The sequence below is a fragment of the Thunnus albacares genome, chromosome 16 (genome assembly GCF_914725855.1).
Source record: "Thunnus albacares chromosome 16, fThuAlb1.1, whole genome shotgun sequence".
Classification (NCBI taxonomy): domain Eukaryota; kingdom Metazoa; phylum Chordata; class Actinopteri; order Scombriformes; family Scombridae; genus Thunnus; species Thunnus albacares.
Window position 1 is genome coordinate 8,386,998 of NC_058121.1, and position 23,732 is coordinate 8,410,729.

General features: G+C 38.4%; 1 protein-coding gene and 1 long non-coding RNA gene across 15 annotated transcripts in view; one reads left to right on the forward strand and one right to left on the reverse strand.

Moving 5' to 3' along the window:
* Positions 1-688: 688 nt before the first annotated feature.
* Positions 689-11,322, reverse strand: LOC122999549. 2 transcript variants are annotated; one of them, XR_006407775.1, is made up of 4 exons: positions 10,914-11,322; positions 9,688-9,693; positions 5,089-5,093; positions 689-698 (listed from the first exon to the last, which is right to left on the reverse strand). It is a non-coding gene; the product is annotated as an uncharacterized LOC122999549 (long non-coding RNA). The 2 variants fall into 2 exon arrangements; XR_006407774.1 differs by having other exon boundaries at positions 10,910-11,308.
* Positions 11,323-19,311: 7,989 nt separating this feature from the next.
* ptprk (protein tyrosine phosphatase receptor type K) overlaps positions 19,312-23,732 on the forward strand; it is a 117,176-nt gene continuing 112,755 nt past the window's right edge. For 8 of the 13 annotated variants that reach the window (XM_044376476.1, XM_044376478.1, XM_044376477.1 and 5 more), the window contains exon 1: positions 19,313-19,624. In XM_044376476.1, the coding sequence (XP_044232411.1) occupies positions 19,543-19,624 (82 nt within the window). In that variant the 5' untranslated portion in view covers positions 19,313-19,542. Of the gene's footprint in view, positions 19,625-23,732 lie in introns of all 13 variants that reach the window. The other 5 variants (XM_044376469.1, XM_044376470.1, XM_044376471.1 and 2 more) reach the window with 1 other exon arrangement.

A 23,732-nucleotide genomic window follows, 5' to 3' on the forward strand; every position in this document is an offset into this window, starting at 1 on the left:
TAAACAATGTTAATAAAGGTATCTTCACGTGCAAATCACCAAAACCATGCATTTGTTTTGAAGAAAAACAGAGCAAAATCTACAAGCGTCTGCTTCATGATCTCTTCATGATTTTTAGAGAGATGGAATGTAATCTTCCTGCTCTGTCGGTAAACACTTTTGGTCAAAAGTGACAAGGTTATCATTTCTCCTAACCAACTTTAGACTTGTGTTTTGTGACTGAATGATACTTAAATCAGCTGGTTGATTCATCTAGTGGTTCCCAACCTTTTAACAGGCTGGTGACCCCCTAAAATATAAGCTGTGTCTGCTTGCCAACCCTTCATCACAGGTCAAAAATGCCTTTGAGTTGTGAGTTGTTCAACCAAAGAGTCATTGCTTCATGTTAATAACTGTCAGAGGCCTGAAGAGCTAAAACTATCCAGTATTTTACATGGAAATGTGAGAGAAAGCAAAACATTACTTATCTTGTTTCTTGTTCCATTAATCAACAGGGGGTGACATTTATAAAGACTTTTCATTTGTGGAAATTTTTATTTAATATGATCTGTCAATTACAAGTGTAGCTCTTCCGGGCCACAATTATCTACACTCATGCTCTCATACGAATAAGTAATTTAAAGATATTTGTTTTGTTTGTTTTTTACCACATTCTTGTGGTAACATCAGAATCAGCTCATACTCATTGAAGCAGTGATCTTTTTTTCCCTGAACACAGTGATGAGAAATGATCCGTGCAGTGCAATATTATCATTTAGAAATTGTTATTTTGTAACATTAAAAACAAAGTTTCCCCGCCTCTCTGTCTCTTGGCCTTCCTCGCTCCTTATCCATCTATCTCGCTTTGCCCCCCTCCCTTAAGTTCAGCTTCAGTGCCTATCACATCTAAATTCATTAGTGCCTCAAGAGATGTGTGTGTGTGTGTGTGTGTGTGTGTGTTTGTGTTCTTGTGTGTGTGTTTGTGTTCTTGTGTGTGTGTGTGTGTGTGTGTCTGTGTGTGTGTGCATCATCAGTGCTAAATGATTATAAAGCATAGTTATTAAAAACTGCCATAATTACCATGCCTGTAGCAAAAACACTCTGATATGAATTTACCTCCTCTCCATGGGCAAAGACACACACACACAGCAACACACAGCAACACACACAAATACTTATAGCGTACATGTAAGCACACACAGCTATGGTGACATGCAGAGAGACACACACGCAAAGGCAAAAAGCAGGGACACACATACACCTCTCCTCTGGCAAGAGCAAACTCTTACACAGGCTCCTAATCTTGATGTAATTTTTCATGTTCTCTGTCCTCTCTGGCATGCTGTGAATGTCAATTACAAACCCTCTGACCCCAAGTTTGGGACTCACTCATTCTTTATACACTACATGGTCCTTGGGGAGTCACATCATCCAGTTAGTGATCAAAGAGTGAACTCAATATTTAATTTTAAAAAATATTAGTTTATTTCTAAAACTAGAAAGACTATCTTCCTTTGTGTACATTTCCAAAGAGACATTGTGTTGCAGCTCCAAGCTAAGTGCTAATTCTAAACAAGTTTTGTAGTGTTGGCAGAATTAAAGTCTCCCGCCACTCAAACATGTGTTTCTCTGGTTGTTACTTCAGTTGGATGTTTGACTGTGCAGAATGATTTATGTGCAGAGTTTGACACTAGAAGGCTGGTTTCACATTCACCTGCTGAAGAAAGAAAGTTTCTCTGAGCTCATCAAAAATCTGAGTTTAAAGTGTTACCTGTTGTGACAACACAACTAGTTTGGAGCCAGTCGTGCAACTTACATAAGTGTGATGTGGAAACCTGAAGTTGCCAGTGCACAAACATTGAGAATGACTGAGACTTTTCAGTGATGACAGAGACATCTTGTCGTTAAACTTTTGAAATGAACAATATATATATTATCATAAATTCAGGATTTTTCAATTAGAGAGGAGTAAATGTAATTTTAAGGATTTTAATGAGGTAATTGAACTTTTCTTTTGTGGAAAACCCATATGAGACACAGACTATTATTCCAAGCAGAGTATTTTAGATATCTTAAAATATGTCTGAAAGGGATCTTTAAGTATACTCAACAAAGTCAGGATGTTCTGTAGGCTGTACAGTTATACAGTTTACACAGGTAATATGTAGTGTGGAATTGGGACACAGTCATAGATTTTCCACAAAATGCAGTTATTTCCTGCACATTTAACACATCTAACCAAACAAATCTTTCCACCTAGTCCAACAAACAATAATTCTAATATACTCCCTGTTTATCTGCCCTTGGCTGTCTTTTCAGTACTGTGGCCTCGCCTTCACATCCACCTCCACCTCCTTTTGTGATGATCCAACTCTCATGAGGGAGATTTCGACTGAGAATGATGTTACACCTTCAGGAAGACTATATAGTTATGAAATCACTGCCAAACACCATTTCATCCATCAATCCATCCTCTATAGCCACTTATCTGTGTTCAGATTCACCAGGGTGCTGGAACCTATTCTAGATTAGAGAGCAGTCTGTACTGCATCAAAGAATTCAACAGTGCAACATCTTGAGCTGAATCATCAGTTAAAACTGGTTGATCAAACAGTGCAAGGAGCCATAGAGTATGTAGAATCATGTCAACAATGCAGGGAATTTGATATGTTGCAATCTGTTGACGCTGCTTTCTAACAAACATCTTACATCAAAACCCAAAAGTTGTTGCCAGTTGACACAAGTAAGTGAGCCAGTCCTTCAGTCATTGTTGCTCTGTATCATTAGTTGATGGTTCTTCTTGTTTATTGTACTCATTACACCAGTATCAGACATATTATCAGCTTTGTTGATATGGAAAGAGCTGCTGCCGCCAAAAACAATGCTATGAGTGGTGATAGTGAATCAAAACAATAAAGTTGCTGCCAAACAGATAAAAAATGAGCTGAAACTCACTATAAAGGTCCGTAAAGCAGAGCAACACTTCTTACATTACACATTTGATATATTGTTATTATAAAAATGTTGATTATAGCTGCTTTAAAGTTGACATTTTGGTATTATGACATGTTATAACACGGTTAACGTTGGTCTACTTGTGAGCTACGACAATGACAACTTTCTATCACCTTGTAATGGACAAGCAAGTCTTTTTCTGATTCTGTAAATTTAAAAAAATGCTCAAACTTCTTCTTAAGCACCCAACAAACCAGGGCTTCAAAAATTCAAGGACTTTCTCCTACAAAGAATGACAGCTGTGTCATCCTCACGTCCTCTGTTAAAAGTTGCACTCAAGGTTACGCTTGGGTGAAAAGATGGTCTTTATACTTTGTATTCGTTCTTCAAAGTACATTTAGAACACTTAGGGCATTTTTAGGCCAAAAGTGCCCAATGGTCAACTGTTGGTTGAATATATCAGGGTCTTACAGTGGGTGTTTCTTCATGGTCCACAATCATGGGATGGAAATTGATGAATGGATGTGTCCAAATAGCAGTCTTTGGGAATCAGTAAAAACACATTCTGCTCTATTCAATTGCTGTGCTCTGCCTTATTCTGTCTTCTGTCTCCTGGAGGCTCAACATTTTTGGTTATCTGCTCTAAAACAGACACAACACACTCATACACACACACACTCACTCCCACCATCCACCTGTCGTTACCAGCTGGCAGATACACCTGGCTCACCGGCATTAGCCAAAAAAATGGAATGTTACCATAGCAACCATATGGTGTTGGCCTGGCATGGTGGGCATTGTCATGGTAACAGCAGCGGAGACAAGTGGGCAGTGCCAGCCTTATAGACCAAGCTGGACCAGAAACACACACACACACACACACTGTACATATGTACTATATACTTGTGAGGACCCTCATTGACATAACGCATTCCCTAACCCTTACCATGACTTTAACTGAACCCAGTTCTAAGCTTTACCCTAAAGCCAAGCCTTAACCCTCAAATAGCCCTCTGAAGGTTGCCCCTAAAGTGGGCACGGACCAAAATGTCCTCATTGTCCAAAAATGTCAAATGGGTCCTCATAAAGATAGACATACAAGTACACACAAACACAAACACCTTGATAATGCTGATTCTTCAAAGCTCTATGCAACAGCTGCTACACCAAAAAATAACACCTCTAAAAGTAATAATCTGTCACTTCAGCATGTCATTCAGTGTCACTTTTGCCACTTTCTATCTCCTATTGTTTTAGATCAACATGTAACCTGATCATAGCAGCTTTTATTTCCTTTATCTGCTGTTCTAAACAGCCAGTGTGAGTCTTAACTTCAAAAAAAATTCTACTCAGCAACAGAAAAACAGAACAAAACTGAACACTGATCTAGCAGATTATCACTTTAAATCAGGTTCACAGCTTTCAGCAAAGCCAGTCGCTGGACAAAAACACAACCAACTGTGTGTGCCTTGGCTGAATCTGTGAGCACTGTGAGCAAATGTGAGAAAAATGGCTACAGTTGAAGTGTGGACTAACCCTTCCTCCTGATGGCTGAGCAGACAGGCTCTCATAGATGGGAATAGATGTGCAAAGTGCCAGTGTGCCAAGACATTAAAAACTGTTATTAAGAAATTAGAACATAATTTGTACACAACACCTACATGACTGATAAAAGTACGATTACTGAGGAAATAATGTGAGAAGGTTTACGCCTTCAGAAAGCAGTACACGTAGACCTAGAAACAACAACATCACAACTAGGACTTGATATTCTGGGTTAAATTTAACATTCTTGGCCATGGCTTTTGTCACGTAGCCTATGTAGGCATGCACATAAACTGGCAGATAAACAAAATATAAAGTTGGCTTAATACTTGCTGCAAAAATAAAATTCAGCTGCTTCCCTCAAATCCTCTATAGTGGGGACAGGCTTATGGGAAAAACTGAAGAGTCTGATCATCTCCAGTCAGTCTACAACACCATGCTTGTTTGTGTTGCAGTGCAGTCAAACCAAACATGCAGGTTTACAGTACATGCATTTGCATGTGGTTTCATTTAGGGAAGCTTTGTTGTGAGCATGCATGAGCTGATGAGATGCGGTTCAGTTCTTCAGGAAAAAGTTGCACAAGGTGTGAGTTTTATGTAGAAATACACATCAACTGTGTCACAGAAAGATTACACAATTCATCTCATTTCCTGTAACAAAATTCTGGTTTTGGACACTGTTGGAAAACATTCTTCTTACAAAGAAAGTGCCCAATCCAAACTGTTAGTTGTATATTTGATTCAGATTCACCAATACACTGACAGAAAGTTGAGCAACAACCAGCTTTTAAAAGAAACTATTGTCATGATTGCATGAATGATAATTAGTGGCTTCATCTATCCATCTGAATCTTTCCTTGGCAGAGTGTCAGGTCAGGCTGCTTTCAGTCATGAGTTTCCTTCAGCTAGTTGTTGGACAACTCTGCAACATCTGTCCGCACCAGCAAGCACAACACCCAATGTTCCAGTGTGTTGAATGAAGAGCTGCAAAACTGGCTTCAAGTATGTTTCTAACTAACTGTGTGTGTGAGTGTGTAGAGTATGCAGAAGTGCATATTTGTGCGCATGTGTGTTTATACACTCCCACACCAGGTTGCATACCTCAGACCTGAGTATGCATGAGAGAAATAACGCACACAAAACTTTCCCTCCCTATCTGTCTTTTTTTAAATATAAACACCCTCACACACACACAGCAGTTTTCTACCATAGCTCCGACCTTGAGACTGAACATGGACATGCATATCTCTCGCACACAGACCCCGAATGGTTTAAGTCTGTGTATGTGCGTTAACATGGAGCTGTGCCAACTCTGTCTACAAAAAGAAACCATCCTCTCCTCTCTTCTCCACTCATTTTGTTTCCAATCCTCTCTTCATTCAAATACAGATTATTTTATTATCTAGAAAAGTTAGAGAAATACGTATTGGAATTAGCTAAATTATAAACTTGGATCGTTACTTTCAAGACCAGAGCTGTAGATTTGAGACTCAAGACTTCGACTCAACTCAGATTTAGGTCACTAAAATGTATATTAGACTTGGACTTGACTGCTTTGTCACTTGACTTACCTGACACTTGAAAGTAAAAACAGCAGTCACAGGTTTTAACCTGGTAAAATGCAAAAGCAGGAAAAAATAAATAAAATAACACCAGACAGACCATGCTTAGCTACACATCTTGCATATTTTGCTATTAGGCCTATGCATTGAAAAGTGTTGGTTTCACTCATGTAAACAAGCACTGCTAACAGAGTTTGGACAAAACAATCTAACCTCAGGGTCTGCTTACAAGCTTTTGACGAAGCTTTCAACTGTATCACATGGTCAGCAGATGCACTCAGAAAATTTACCCTTGAGTGTGGATATTGTAGTTTGACAAAACATTCCCAACTTCAGGAGAGGTCCAACTACTAGCTCTTTCCAGAGCTTTTGAATGTGTAACACAGTCCTTATCAGGTACACCTGACTCCAAGCCAAAATGGACAGGCAATGTATGGTTATCTTTATGAACCTGTTTCATAAACAAATGAGCTGCCACAGAAACACACAGGCACACTCCCACACTGTTGACATGTCCATTGGTAGCTAGCTTACAGCTAATGCACAGTTGGTGCATCGGCTGTTTGAGAGAAAATAAACACAAAAATTGTGAAAATTGCATTCAAATTAGTGTGAAGGACACAAGTCTTCGCTTTCTGTCTGAACTCACCTTGAAAGACTTGCAATTGACTTGAATTGCACTGTGCTGATGAAGACTTGTAACTATTGACCTACTTTGACAAGACATTAGACGTGACTGGTTTGACATGAGGCTTTACTAATGCTGCCTTCCAGACAACTCGGAACTTGGAGCTCCAACTGCGATTTCATGCACCCAGACTTCACAGAGAAGCAGATACTCTGCTGTCACTCAATATGGCAGCATCCACAGAAGTTTTCGAATAATGTTAAGACTGTTAACTTAGGCTATATTAGTGAATGACATAGGAAACATCAGAAATGTGACAATTATAGTACTTGGTAGGCTACTGTGTGTAATATTCTGACTAAACTGATGTAAAATATTATGTGCGAAAATCTTATCTATTTTTATCCTCTCCATTTCGTTAATGTATCCAATTAATCTCTGTTGACGTTGCAGATATTCATATACTGCCTGCCAGAATACAAATCAAATCTCACAGTCAGCCATGTGAATTGTTGCATGGAACACAGCATTAGACATGCCATAACAAACTTTTTTGGTCATTACTAAACTGATCAATCTTAGTTCAGTCTCATTGCACTTGATTAAAAGTGGCTTTGATGTAGATGCACTGAAATATCTGTCAAAAACCTCCCTTCTCAACAAGTAACTGAAAAAGAATAATGAAAGAGCAAAATTACTGAACTTGTTATGTATGAAAATGAAACCTTTCTGAAATTCAGTTTTTCTAAAGGTGCAATGGCAATAAATTACTTTTTCTTCACGTCTGCTCAATAGACTTTTTGTTTTAGGTGTTTTGGATTCAGTCTCACTTATTCTCCATTTTTTGTGTTTTTTAAGGCTCTTGGCCTACAGAGGTGTCTGCACATTCACTTAGCGCTTTTCTTCTCTTCGTTTTTTTTTCTCTTTAATCTGACTCTCATCTGAGATGGGAGTATCTGCCATCCTTTCCCAAACATAATTAAGGCATGGCTGACAATAGATAATCAGTGGTAAACCTGCCTGCCTTCCTCTGTCACATCTGTTCAAATGGTAGACCACAAAATTTTAAGGACATTCATGAACTGCCTTCTTCGAATGGGTTCATCGGTGTATTTTTTCATGTCACACCTCTTTCATCATTAAATAGTACAGGCTAAACCTCAAAAAGTGGCAAGAGCACTGCGTCCTTCTCCAAAAATAATTTTAGGTCCAGTGTAGTGCCTGAGGTGAATCTCAGCACTCAGTGATTCAAATTCATTCAAATATAACATACATACAAAACAAAATGGTAAAGAACATACAAATACACCTTCAACTCATTGTCATATGGACCTTCATCTCTATTTAAAGCTGCACAAATCAATATTTTTTAACTAAGAATGATCAAATGACTATGTCTAATGTGGAAGCAGCAATTGTACCAAAGCCACAGAGAAATATCACCCAACTCTGTTGTTCCCTCCAGCTCTATGGAGTGTTTTCATGTCTTTCAGCTTGTTGTTTTGGTTTTATGGCACATTTGAGCTTGATTCATACTTCTGTGTTACTGGGTTACACTAGCTACATGTGTAGGCTTGAAGTGACTCAATAGGCTTCGCCATAGCTGACATCCAGAAAAGATATTTCCCCTGCAAACCCTCTCTGCTAACCACAACCCCGGCTGCTCTCTGTCATGGTGAATGAAGCAGCATAAACACAGCGACCACAAGGAATAATTTTATATAAGTTATGAAACTAGGCAAACCCTCTCACCATCACTATCACAAATTGAATGAAACATTGGATTTGGGTCGAATTGGGTACATTGTGTGGTGCGGTGTGTAGGATTTAGTGGCATCTAGCAGTGTGGTTGCAGATTGCTGTTGCTTTAACAGCTATATTATTATTACATTAACATATATTAACATTAATCATTTATTTGTTGATTTTCTAAGCCCTTTTATGCTTTAAAGATTTCATCAGCTCCTCTGTTTTGACAAATTAACCACATAATTCGCAAATCTGAAGGCATAATCACATAAATTCAGTGTCAAGTTGTCTTATAATAAAGAATATTTTAATTCAGCAAATTTGTTTTTATACAATTCAATATTGAAAGTCTTTTGACATTGGAGGGGCCCCATATTCATCATAACAGAGCGAAGGTTGTGCTGTTAAAAATTGCAATGTCTGTTCAGACTTTAAATGGAATGAAGCAAAAATCAAATGAGCTGACCTCGAGTCCTGCTTGGTTCTCCTCTTTTATCCTATTTTTTCTGTCTCTTCATGGCATCCAAGCCTCAGTTTTTATCTCTGTTGAATATAATATTAACATGAAAGTTTTGAAAGCATTTAGCTTTATTCTAAAATCAATTCATTTCTCTGACTTGAATTTTATGTGCATAATTGCAAATTTGAATTTTTTTTTCCTAAATGTGTCCACATTCATGGTACAATCTAAGGATTAATTTAATGAAATCAACTGATCTTTTATCATAAACTCAGTGGTACAGTGGAAGCCAGTGTCCTTTCCTGTGTCTATCTTTGAATAAAGCATACGACAGCCAGACAGTGAAGACAGGAGTTGTCCAGCTTTAACAGGTGGGTATAAAATAACAGGAAAGTCATGGCACTGTCAATCAAACAGTGGTCAGAGGGAGACTGGGAAGAAAGAGGGGTGCTTGAGGGGTGGATAGTTTACACAGTATTTGTGGCATTGTCTGTGGAATTATGTTAGCTACTCTGTAAGGCTATATATAATAATATAATGATAAGTTTATTTAGTACAGCACCTTTCACAGAAATAAAATTCACCAAGTGCTTCACAAGAAAAAAAAGTTAAAATAAGACCATAAAACAGACAAACAATAAAAAACCAACATAAACCACAAGATAAAAGTTAAAGAAAAAAACATACAAACAAAACACAGGCAACAGGATACACCAAAAGAAACACAATCGTTAGACATCTTAAGGTGAGACAAAGGCCATTTGAAAAGATGGGTCTTCAGTTGTTTTTTTAAAGGCTTCTAGAGAGACCGCAGACTGTATGTCTAGAGGAAGAGACTTCAATAGTGTTGGAGCCACTACTTCAAAGGCATGATCACCTTTTGTTTTCAGTCAAGAGTGAGGGACAACCAGTAGGCCCTGGTCAAAAGACTTAAGTGACCTACTGGCGATATAGGGATGGAGAAGGTCACAAATGCACTCAGGTGCTTGTCCATGCAGGGCTCTATAAGTGAAAACAAGAACCTTAAAATGAATCCTAAACCCAATGGGAAGCCAATGTAAAGAACATAAAATGGGTATGATGTAAGTCGTCCTCCTGGACCTGGTTAACAGTCTTGCAGCAGCATTCTGGACCATTTGTAGAAGGTTCAGAGATGACTTGCTGAGACAAGTTAAAATGGAATTACAATAGTCCAGCCGGGATGATATGAAAGCATGAATAATCATCTCTAGCTCTGGTTGTGATATGACAGAGTTTTGCAATATTTCTTAGTTGGAAAAAACATGTACAGGTCAATGATTTAATATGCTGATTGAAATGCATAGTCTGATCAAATATAACACAGAGATTTCTTAAATTAGACCAAAAAGCTGAGGAAAATGACCCAATACTCTGCGCAACCTTGGAAGCTATACTGTCTGAGGCTATGATAAGAACCTCCGTCTTGTCTGTATTAAGCTGTAAAAAGTTGTTAGACATCCAGTCCTTAAAGGCAATCAGACAGTTGAACAACACAGTTTGTCAGAGTTGTCAGGCTTAAAAGAGACATAGAGCTGAATATCATCAGCGTAACAGTGATAGGATACATCTCTAAATTTGCTAATAATTTAACCTAAGGGAAGCATATATAAAGCAAATGAAATAGGATCTAAGACAGAACCTTGAGGCACACCACAGGAAAGAGCAGCAGTTTTAGACATGTAAGGACCAATGACACAAAAAAACATCTCTCCAAGAGACAGGAGGTGATCCAGTCCAGGGAAATCTGCTTTGAGCTTATCTAAAATGTTGTGTGCAGTCAAGATAGCAGTGAGCTGTTTGGCAACAACTTTTTCTAAAATTTTTAGAAAATAAAAGGTAGCTTGGATATGGGCTTGTAGTTATTGGGAATGTACAGATCAAGGTTCGTTTTTTTCAGGAGAGGCTGAACAACTGCATGTTTGAAATAAGCTGGGACACAGCCAGATTGCAAGGAGCTGTTTATAATAGAGACCAGGCAAGGACCAATAGACTCAAGTGCATTTTATGCACAGACGTGGGTAAAATATCAACAGGATTGGAGGAGGATTTCATACTGCCCACCATCAGTGAGGTTTTGCAAGGGAATGGGAGAAAAACAGTCAAAAATTGACAGCCGAATTGCATAAGTAGAGGGGAGCATGAGAGGGGGTAATGCTAGCCTTGACATCTCTAATCTTATCTACAAAGAATGAGAGAAAAATACTGCAATCCTTATTTGACAAAACAGGCACATAAGGAGGTGCAGGAGTGACAATGTTGTTAATAGTGTCAAAGAGGACTTTTGGGTTGCGTTTACTAGTGAAAATAAAATTGACAAAATAAGAAGCCCTTGCATCTTTAATCATGTTGTTTAACTCGGTTAATAAGTCTTTATAGTAAAGACAGTGAACATGGAGCTTCATGGATTTCCACAGTTGCTCAGCCCTCCAACATTTACGCTGCAAACAACGAATATAGTCATTTAACCAGGGGGATGAATTTAAGGAGGGGACAAATCACATTTTACAAGGAGCCACTTTATCCAAAACGGAGGAGCAATGTGTTAAAGGACTGAACAAGACAATCTACGTCTGCATGAGAACGCAACACTGCGCTTTGATCAAAGGCTGCAGAAAACTTTTCAGCTGTGAGATGATTTAAGATGTGAGACCACTTTAAACTTTTACCGGCCGGAGAATCTTAAAAGACAGGTTGAACAAAACACAATTATGGTCAGTAACAGGCAGCACCCCAGAGCAAAAGAAGTCAATGCAGGAATTTGGATAAATTAAACTTTTGACCTGATGATGGAATTAGATTAACATTGAGGGATCCAAGGTTTTTACAATTCATCCTCTGGGCACCACTAATATCTGTTACAAATTTTATGGCAATCCATCCAATAGTTGTTGAGACATTTAACAAAAGAAAAATGTCAACATGATGATGGCACTAAGGGAAAATTTATTGGATCACCAAAGACTTTAGGCTTCTTTCTCTGGGGGCCAAGGATATCTGAATTTCTTGTCAATCTGTCTAATAGTTCCAGACCAAAGTGATAGACCAACTGAAAGACAGGCCAACATTGCAATTGAGCTTCTCTGAAAATACTAACTATATTTTCAAGACATGCACACCATGGCTTCATCTTCTTAGGAGACTTAACAGTTTTCAAATAGTTCAGTCAATTGTAGAAATTGTTTACAAATCCCTGATTGAATGTTGTAATATTTCACCTGGCATCATGGTCCAGTCAGCTGAACTGCAGGCTTAGGAAAAAGTTGGCAAGAATACTTGGTCTTGCCAGCAAAGTAATTGTGAATCTCCAGATGAAGCTGAGTGAACTGTATTACATCAAGACAGGTGATAAAGCATTAAGCATCCTGACAGACATTTCTCATCCTTTATTTTCCCTGTCCTTTATTCTAAGTGCAATCAACATTTTTAACTCAAAAAGCTGAACTGCAGGTCTTGCTTCACATTATTTTATGCCATGTTCTACTATTTTGTGCCTTTTTTAAAAACTTGTGTACCATGGTGTGCTTTACACAGTACTATGGGATTTTTTGTTTAGATGGTGTCTTGTTGCCACATTCGCTCTATATATTGCTTGTTGTGTATGTTGCTTTTGTCTTGCTTTGTTGTTTGGGGAGCTAAAGGCAATTTTCCTCTCTGACTATTCTTAGAGCCAAGGTGCAAAATTAACTTTTTTTGTCCACCAGCCAAATTTTACCAGCCACTCAATAGATTATCATTGATTTTTTTGGCTGGTGAGTGAAACAAATCTACCTGCCACTTGCATATTTTACCAGCATTTGGCTGGTGGCTGGTGTTAATTTTGTGCCCTGCATAGAGCCATTTCGCTATCATCTCTAAAAAGTGTGTATGTTTGTGTTTTGAAGGTGGACTGTCAGGTGGTAGTTAATACTTTTTTAATTTTTCTTTTAATTGTAATATTTCAGAATACTATTATCCATCATTACAAGGACATACAAATGGTAACACTAAAATCAAATCTATTTTTGGAAAATACTGTAGGTCAACACTTTTTCATATACAGTAACCTACATCTATTTGTGCGGTATGTACTATGAACTGATGGTATAAAGATTTGGGCCACTGACTAAACAGGAGTAAAGCCCTTCCTGCAATCCACCAGAGACCAGACACTGTATGGCACATTTGGTCTCAAAATTGCATTGAGCTACTTGTGAGCTCCAGTGAATGCTGTGACAGCTTAGATTGCTAGAAATTGCCTGTACAGGAACAATGTACCTGCACCGGGGTTGAACGGGGTCATCTGGTGGTTCCAAATAAAAATCTATTTATGCTTGCTTTCCATTTCCAGCACAGGCATTTTTTTCATGTTGACTAATTTTCAGTCTACCAGATCTGCTATTACACAGCAATGACTACCTTCCATGTTTTTCCACTGCTGGCTTTTGTTACCGAAAGCCAGATAAGAGTTGCAGCATGATAGGTTTGTTTGATGTGAGGGATAAAAACAGTACAAACATCTTCAAATCACTGCAGACCAGAATATACACTGTGAAAAATGATGTTTGGTACAAAAACTACTAAAAAATTGTAGAAGCAGAGAAATGTTATGTCTCCACATGAAAATATAAGTAATAAAATCCACATTTTAATGCTGAAGTTTATTTTAACACATATTTTTCATTAAAAATAAATTTGTGTCTTTAAATACATCTCAAAACCAGTGAGAGTGAAAATTATCTTCAGGAAAAAGGTTTTAAACCCCTACTTTATCTTTGAAATATGTAACTCAGATCCATATGACAGCAGATGAACAGACTTTGTCATTTGGATAGGGTGGCACTGACATCCACAACTGCAAATGGAGTTGTGTCTGCTGTATAATCTTTTTTTTTTCAAAGTTTAAAGTATAGGTATACCTTGATGATTTCAGCCTTCTATACACAAACCTGCAAATGTAAAAGCTACCTGCATCAATGCATATAAAAGTATAGTGTGACAACAGTGAATAACTGCAAATAACAACCTGAAACCTGCAACTTCAGCAAATGCAACAGAAAGGATACATTGCTGACTGTAATGGCAGGGTACCAACACCATGTAACAATAGAAAATTCACATTTTAAAGCAGAGTGGTAGCATTAGAGGGATGTTTGGTGACAGGATGCCCAGATTTATTTGCAGGACACTTATTATTCCAGACCAAGCATTCACATTTACAGTTTGGACTGTAGGAGAACACCCATCATTACCAGCACACACTGGCATAAATATCAGTGGTGCAACCGGTGCAGCTGCACCAGGGCTCAGAAGCTGTCAGGGGCCTGCTTTACTATTGTAGGTAGGTAACACAAATGATTTACTATAATTGTTATAGCTATATATAGCACCTTCCCACCTTGTGTATAATACTTATGGTTTTGAGTCATAGCCTATTTTTATGTATTTTTATTTGTCCTTATTGAAATGTTCCAAAACTGCACTTTTATTAAAAATAAATATTATCCCTACCCACCACTTATTTAATTTGGTTGCTTTCTTCTCAATAGTTACGAAGGAAGAAAGCATGCTGGAAAACCCTAATTAGTCCAATGACCTTGCTCCCTGTCATTTGTGATAACTTGCATGAAGGTCAATTTTTTCTCAGCCTTTTAGCAAGAAGCAAGTGTTCTTCAGCAAATGGACAATAAGTTAGCAGCATAATGTTTAGCAAGCCCAAAGCCCGAAAAAGCAATGTTCAAAAGAGGAAGGATAAAAGGGAAGAGGATGAGTGTACTGCTAAACTGATAAAATTAGAATGCTAGCATGTTGACGTGCTGCTGGAGGCTAACGTTAGCTCACCATTGCCATCTAACTGAGAAGGGTCTATCACCCACTTTACTACATGACAAACCCCCCTGATGGTGTTACTCTAACCTACACGACACACCCCTGTTCCCTGACCCCTAACCCTAACCCTAACCATCTCACTGCTCATGCCTAAACCTAACCAAGTGGGCATGTCATGTAGTAAAGTGGGTGTGTCACATAGATACAGCGAGCATGCAGATAGACCTACTTGATCCTACTTGAGCCCAGGCAAATTTCCCTGCCACTGCGGCCTCAGAGGTTGAACTCGGCTCTGCCCGGTGACGGTCCTACAAAGATTCCTCCCACAAATAGGGGATTCTGTGTCAAGATCAAGAGCTATACCTCACCATAACTGTCACTGTTGTGGTATTCGCTATTCATTCTCCAAGCTCAAGTTTGTAAAGTCTTATTTAAGGAGCAATGTGGGACAAGGGTTGGCTATAGTCTCAGTAGAGAACAGCAGAGCCAGGAATTTGGATTTGAGCAGTGTTTTTAATGACTTTGCTGAGTGCAAGGCCCTTAGGATGAACTTCTAATGGGTGAGTACAGGTTTCTCTTTTTTATGGAGAAGGATCAGCGATTTTAAATCTATAACAATGTAATTGTTACCTCTCATATGTTGGAAAATGTGCACCGACAGTAATCTGTATGTGTGATAACATTTGGCAGCTGTGCCATTGATAATTAATGATGAATTCTACAAATGCAAGTGACTGTGTGATCGGGTACCATCATTGATTCATTCATATTGTGTAGGCCTGTAATGGTTGCTGTGCTTTTCTTGATAGCTATTTGTTCTATGCTTATCTACGTACTGTGTAAGCTATCTTTGTGTTGATTTGTTAGCGTAGGCTGGCTAAAGGCATTTTGGCTGTTTGGTAGTTGGAGAAATCAGGCTGTGGTGGGTTGAGTCTAGAGCAGGCTGTTAGATAAGCATTGATAAATTTGATGCTTCAGCTGCTGTCCGTGGTGCTGATTAAAGGTGGGTTTGCAGGATGGGAGTTGCATGGCGAGCCACTCCATGGTGACATTTGGCAATTGTCTGCTTTGCAATTGTCTGGAGTGATTGTGTGTGTCCGTGCATGTGTGTGCCCACAAACGTTTAGGGCAAAAAAGTTTTTAAAAGTTTTTAGAGTTTACCTATGTGGAAATTCTTCTCTCCCACAACCAGAAACTAAGGAAAGGAGGAGATTGTTCATACCTTTTATGTGGGAGATGTGGCACTAACAGAGACAAAACACACTCAGACAATACACACCTGTTCCCTGCTTGTACATTTCCATCCACACCACATATTTTTAGCACAGCTGTGCCCCAAATCAAAACATCTATTTTGTCTATTTGGCAGGCCTGTCATGATGTTATCTTGCCACACTTTGACATGCATGGCTGTCACCACTGTTGACGGTTGGTGAAATGTGAGCAAATGATTTGTTTTTAATTCTAGGAGATACAGAAACTGCTGCTACCATTAGCAAATTAACAGTATAATGCACAAGCACTGATAAGCTAATTGTATATATCAATTCAATTCAATTCAGATTTTAGTAAGGACACAACTCAGGGGGGGTCCATAGCACAATAAAATACAAAATGTAAAACAAAGAAGTATAAATTAATAGCAATCTCAAAAACAAACAAACAAACAAAAAATATATAAAGAGAATAAAGAGCAAAAGTGTAAAACACACTAAACGCAGCTTTCTGGTGATGCATTTTGTGGTTTGAAACAATGGTAATAAAGGTCATCCTTCAACTAGAGTGCACTGTAATCTAAATCACTTTTGATACGGAGGTTCTTAGCAAAAAATAAAAAGGTTTAGTTATGTTCACAGTCCACCAACCATCCACAAGGTCTCCTATAAATCAAAAGGAAGCAGCTCCTGGCTGTACATCTTGATGACACTGCAGATCTAGGCATGTTTCTCTGGTTTCTGGCTTTGAGAAAGTATGACTTTTGTCCTGCAGAGTATGTTATGTTGGCTCTTTCATTAATATGAGTACAAATTGTCATATGATAAATATAACCTCTTAACATTAAATCCCTTCTCCCTTTGTATCTGTGTGAGTGTGTTTGTGTCTGTTTCTTTTTGTGTCTCACCTGCACAGGAACTGGGTTGATTCTTTTTTTTCTTCTCTTCTCTTTTTTATATGCTGTATTAGCAGGGGTGCCTTTGGTGGAGGGGTGGTTGAATACTTAAGGGGGCCCAGAGCTTAACAGGGGCCCTTGGACTGTGTGAAGAATTATAAATATTTTTGTGTCAGGGTTGTTGTTGTTGAACAATGGTTAGGGGGGCCAACATTTCTACAGGCATCAATGTTTTATTAGCAGGAATGTATTTAAATATTAAATTTTGTGGCTATACAGTTTCACATACAGTACGTAAAGATTGACTTCTATTGTTGTTAAGTTGCTATAAGATAAATAACTTTTTTGATTGACTTTTTATGGTTTGTCGGGGAAATTAGACAATTTGAAGCCATTAAGTTAGTCTCTGATAACATGAAATAAGGTTTTGTCAACATTTCTGACATTTTATTGACTCAGTGACTATTCAATAACTTAAAAAATAACATAAGCTTCAATATTAACTCAATGAAAATGATTGCTAGATGCAGCGCAACCTAAAAAAAAACCCTCCACAAATTTTAATTTGGAAATAATCAATAGTATATGATGAAAAAACAGCACAAATGTCAGTGATTTACTAATAGTTTTGTTTGTGTGTGTGATTTTTTCTTTACCAAAACATATAAAAGATTCAAAGTACTCATAGCCTCTCTCCCTCCTTTCACTTTCTCACTTCTAGTCTGTTCCATTCAAATGAATGAAAAATAGGACTACCTATACTACATAATGATGAGCATACTTTACACTGTTATGAGTGTGTGTGTGTATGTGGGGGTATTCTTACAAAGAGAAAAATGTCAAGCCGATAATGAATCCACCTTTTTTGCTCATCTTCCCTCCCTTTAGCTCTCCTTCTCTCAAATTTAAATTTACTCAACTGACATGACCATAATTAAGTGCAACATTGCCAAATCAGGTAGTTCTATTTATATACAAAAGTATAGTTCATAATATAAGAGGAAGTTAATGTAAGGAGGAAAAGAATGGTTTGCACATATACTGTGTGTACACTATACAACTGCATCTACATTGTATAGCATACTACATACTACTCTTTAAAAGTGCATTACTTTACTATACTGAAAGAAAAATAAATTGTTGCAATCAAAATATTAAGAAAAAAGTGTACACAGTGTTGGAAGAAGAATTCAGATACTTTAATTAAGTGAAGGTAGCAATACCATAATGTAAAATACTACAAGTAAAATCTTGCATTTACAGTTTTACAGAGTGCATGTCAGAGTAACAAAGTATTATCAGAAAAATATACTTAAAGTGTCAAAGGTATGCAGAATGGCCACTTTCAGGCAGTGTTATATCATTATTAATAACATTATTATTGATAACAATAAGCAGCATTGTAAAGCACTTTGGATAAAAGTGCTAAATAAATGCAGCTATTTAAATTCATCAAGGTGGAGCTTATTTCTGCTCCTTGGTACACTATCTTCTTTTCCTTCTGTTGGATGTTTGAGCTTCACTGTGCAGAATGATGTATATGCAGACTTTGAAATTAGCATGCTGTTTTCACATTCATCTACTGAAAGTTGAAAGTTTCTCTGAGCTCATTGAAAATCTGATTTTAAGGGGCATGCAACTTATACAAGTGTGATGTGGAAACTTGAAGCCTCCAGTGCACATACACTGAGAATGACTTTATTCTGAGAATTGTTTATTGAGAACGAGACTTTACAGTGAAGTAGGACACATCTTGTGTCCAGCAGGAAACTTCTGAAATTAAATATTTTTGCATACTTATAGATCCCGGAAAGAGACACACATTATTATTCAAAGTAGAGTATTTTATATACATCTTAAAACATGTCTGGAATGGATCTCTAAGTAAAATACAAGTAGTCTACCCTAAAACTGTACTTGGTACATTCCATCAGTGAGTATACAGTATATGATATATGAGATATACAGCAGTTTAACTATTTCATGTAAAGATAGTGGTGAGAACGATAGAAGAATTGAATAAAAATTAAAAGATGGGGCAAATTTTGAAGACGGTTAGTAAAATATAAAATATTATCTTTCTCTCAAATTTAAATGTACTTTTCTGTCATAGGTTTAATTTGTGTCTCTTTTCCCTCTTTTTTTTATTAACAAAAGGATAATATACAAACATTCAGGTAAACAATAGCAGCACATGCAAATCAGATTTAAATAACACAAATACATATGAAGAACATAAAAGATATTAAAAGACAGTTACACAAAAAACAGGAGCACACATATACACAAAATATAAACATATCCACTCAGAGATTTCAGGGTAAAAAAAAAGTTACATAATGTTTCAATAGCTTATTACTTTATTGTCGTTTAATAAACTGATTGTGTTTTTTCCCCCCTCGTTTCAATCAACTGTGACGTCACGCACTGTCGCTGCTCCGCTCTCTCTCTCTCTCGCTCTCTCTCTCTCTCTCTCTCTCTCTCTCTCGAGCGCGCGCTCCCTCACTCCGCGTGAAACAAAGTGTAGTGTCCGCGAGAGCCCGTAGGAAGCGCAAAGAGAGAAACCGGAGAAAGGAGAGAATGGGGCGGTTGACTCCACAACAACAGGAGGAATAATAACCCACTAAAACAGAGAAATAAAGAAGACTGAAGAAGGAGAAACTCGCAGGGAAAAAACTTTCCGGGGGGAAAAACTGTCACAGACTCGCACACGGCCACGTTTTAAAACATGGATACACTTTTCTCTGTATTCCCGGGACTCCTGTTTCTCCTCTCGACAGTTGGCAACGTCTCCGGTCAGATACCGACAGGTAAGGACAAACAGAGCAAAAACAGACAGTTTTGAGTGATTTTTTGCGTAAAGAGAGGAAACTTTGCACTCTATTGTGCTTTTCCTCCATATCTGTACGCGTATGAATTCCTGACAGGTGTGTGTTTTTTTTTAGGTGTAACAGAAAAGTTAGTCTCCGTGTTGAAAATCAACCGTCGTGCCTCTTTTATCGTCTCCGGGCTGTTTTTAAATATCCTCGGATGCGATACGTGCCAGTTTGGTGGAGAGAAGATGTGATTTTCACTCTTAAACTGTTGAAATGTGAAATGTTTCTCTCGTTGCATGCGAGGCGTATCAAAGCCCGTATGTGAGATTGTCGGTCGTTTTGAATTCAGCCCGTTTGCCAAGTAGGTCGCACTGACCCAATGCCTGTGCTGTGAACTCTATTTTAAAGGATTTAAACTAAGTTGAAATATTTCTGCTTGTGTTCACATCGCTATCACATCACTCCGGACTGAGGACATCCTTTATAAATGTAGAAAAGAGGGTCTGTCTTTTTTTTTTTTTTTTTTAAAAAAACACATCCTAAATTTACTCACAGTGATGATAAAGCAGGATAAAATGGGCAACATCTGCAGCTTTTACCGGTTAATTACATGCATTTTAAGCAGAGTACAGAGCTTGTATGAAGAGAGAGGAGAGCCGTGCAGCCTCGCAAACAGCGAGTAAATGGAGAAAAAGTTAGTGTGCTGCACGGAGATCAACCTCTAATCACTGTAGCGTTTGTATGATATCATACTGATAATAATATCTTTATTTATGACACTTTATGGCGTGTCCATCCTGTGGTTATCTTATGATGCCCTGCAGTGATCTATGGTATTCACCAATGACTTTATTCTGACTCTTATTGCACTTAAATGCATGTAGGACTATTTGTTATGTATATGCTGTCATCTTCTATAGTATGTGATGTGTTTTAAGTCTTAAAGTCTGTTGGACTGTGGCGCTTCTGTGTGTCGGGAATGGTCGGTTCCGTTGCAAGCGCTTTGCAAGCCAAATGACCCTCTCCGGCTCCAACTTGCAAGTTGCTGCATGCAATAAAACCTAATGGTTGGAAATATAGTCAGTATGCCGATCGCCTATTTGATGAAGGAAACGATGTTCTTGCACCCGTATGATTTGATTTACGGAGAAGAAGCATGCAGCGGAGATCTTTTTTCCCCCCATATAACAAGAGACAGCGGACTCCAATTTCATCCCATGACAAACTCCTATCTGTGAATATTTATGATGTTAGATGTGATTTAATTAACTGTTTGCAAGGTGCAGATGATGCAAAGTCTGAATAGTCATAGTTAAACTGCATGCCAGATTGTTTAGTAAATGAAAATGTCATGAAACTCTTCCTTATTTTGCACCTAGTTTGAAGTAATAATTACCACCCCACATCGCAAAATGCGTCTTCACCTCGCTTTTCTGTGTGTGTGTGTGTGTAGTTTGCAGAAACACGTATGCGCTCCGAGAAGAAAAAAGCTGCATTAGTGCTGTTTGATGCTCTTTAGGGCGACGCTACTGCAAAAGTCTCCTAAATGAACTCGAGAATGAAGTTAATCTATAGCTGTGGTGTTGGTGCAGGACCGATCGTACGCGGAGAAAACAAACTATGTTTTCTGCAGCTCTCGGTGTCTCCGCGCAGCCAAAAAAAAAAAAAAATCTCCCTACCTGTTTCATCCTGTCTGCGTGGCTGCTGTGTGTTTTATTTCCGCATTCAGCAGTTGTTCGCCTCTGATCCCAACACACACACACAGAAAGAGAGAGAGAGAGAGAGAGAGAGAGAGAGAGAGAGAGAGAGAGAGACAGTTATCAGAAAGTTGACCTCCAAAATCACAATAAAGCTGTAATAAAGGACAAACCACGCTCCATTTAAGTGCTGGAAATAACCAGAAATACTATTAAAAAATGTCGTTTTCTGCTCAGGCTTGTTAATGATTTGCATAGAGATTACACATTAATTACCACTTCATCTGAGCTTTATTGCCCCCATCCCTCCCTCCCTCCCTCCTCCTCCTCCTCCTCATACCCCACCCCTGTACCCCATTATTACCCCCCTCTTCCCCTCCCCTGTGGCCATTTGGTCTGCAGGGTAACAAATGTGTGGAATTTCTTTGAGGCCTCTTTGGGAATTTGAGGCTATTTAATTTGCAAGTAAATACTAGTGACTAGATGCTGCTTTACATAGAGCGGGAGGTGGGCTATCATTAGTGCGGAAAGGGGGCTAAAAGAGAGAACTTGCAGTCGGTTGTGTTGCTGAATAAACAGACATAGCCTTATAAATGGAAATAAACCATTAAGAAAATACACCAAACAATCACAATTGTTTAATCGCAATGAATGGACCCTATTTTTTAGGGTCAAATACCTGTACGTAACTGTAACACCCTCCTCTGTATGTACTGTGAATCCCAGTTGATTTAAGGACAACTTGTCATTTTTGGCTACAACAAATCCTCGCATTTGGATCAGAAAGAGGGCTTTCCTGATCTGCACAGTCATTTTTATCTCTGACAGCACTTAAAATGTATGATAATTTCTGTGAAATGTGTAACCGATGAGTCTGGTAGGGTTAATGGGCAGATCGTTAATACAACCAGTGCGAACTGTCACTGAGAATAAGTGGTGACTGCTAGATTAGATGTCAATAGTGAAGGAAATCATAGAGAATCACAGGATGTGTGAGATGTGTGTGGTGGCGGTGCTGCATCAGTACCCGTTGCACTCTGAAACCACAGACAAGGACGAGAAAAATCAGGATTTAAAACAGTCCGTTATGTATTACCAAAGTCACTTTGAGTTTGTGTTAAGTTGACTTTTCTCTAAATCTGTCAAATTTCCTTTTTTATCTTCTAATTTCCCATTCAGAAAGTCAAACTATAAATTATGGCGTTTATATAAATCTGTCTCTCTCTTGTCTCTGCTTATCACGCTGCTTTGCGGCAGTTTTGTTTTGGCTTATCACTTACATAGTCAGTGTAATAAATGCGAATGAGTGTGCATGTGTCTTGCTGCCTTTATGAAGTCAGTAACTGAGTTTATGTTAATTTGACAACTTTCTAAATCTGTCTCCTCTCTGATCGAGTTGTGACACAGATTCCAGGCGTCTTTAATCTTAATGAAGTGAAATAATTGTTTTCCATTAGTGTCTCCAGACGAATTAGAAGGCTGCCGCTGCTACTGAGCATCACATCTGAGCTGGTTTAATTATAATTGTAAATTATTTATGTAATTTGAACATTAGAACCAAGTTGGTTTAATTATAATTACTTTTCAGCTCCATTTGGAAGATGAAATAAAAATGTGTATTTTCCCGCAGAATGGCGAGAGAAAGTGAGTGATTTTGAGAAAGAGGAGAGTGGGGTGGGGCGTGGGGGGTGGAGGGGAGGACAAGAAATGCAACCATTGGTTTTTGGCCGTGGGCATCTCCTCCACTCAAGAGACTGTGAAAACGGCAGGAGGGAGCGTGTCTATGTGTGTGTGTGTATGTGTAACTGTGTGTTTTTCTGTCATGTCCTCCGTGTGTGTGTGTGTGTGTGTGTGTGTGGAGCAAATGTGTGTGTCAACTCATGTGTGTTGCTGTCACTTAAAGAGAGAGGGAGGCTGATGCTTTTAAGCCCTCTGGAGTACAGTGGTACAAAGACAAGCATGTTTGCTTCTCATTTAGATTCATGTGAAAATGCCTCCTCATTCTACTCATGCCATGTAAAATGGCTCCAAATCAAAGGCTGTTTTATTTATTTTCTTGTTAAAAGTACGGCTTCAGTCCGCTGCCATGCAGATCCTGCTTAATGTCTTCTCCTCAAATCAAACACCACTTTGCTCAGAGCCAATCTGTTTCTACGGATTTCAATTTAGTGATAGATTTTAAAAAAAAAAAAAAAACTCTCTTTGAAAATACTGGCTCATTTCTTCGGTCGTTTGGGGATGAGGTCTGCGGGCACACAAGTGTGTGTGTAAAATGTAATTAATCTGTTCAGAGAATTCATTAGCTAATCCCTCATTAGACTGTGTGCAAGTGTGTGTGAATGAATTTGAGGATTTGTGTTGAAAAATGGACTAGCATCATATAGCGACAGTGTAAACTTTTAGTC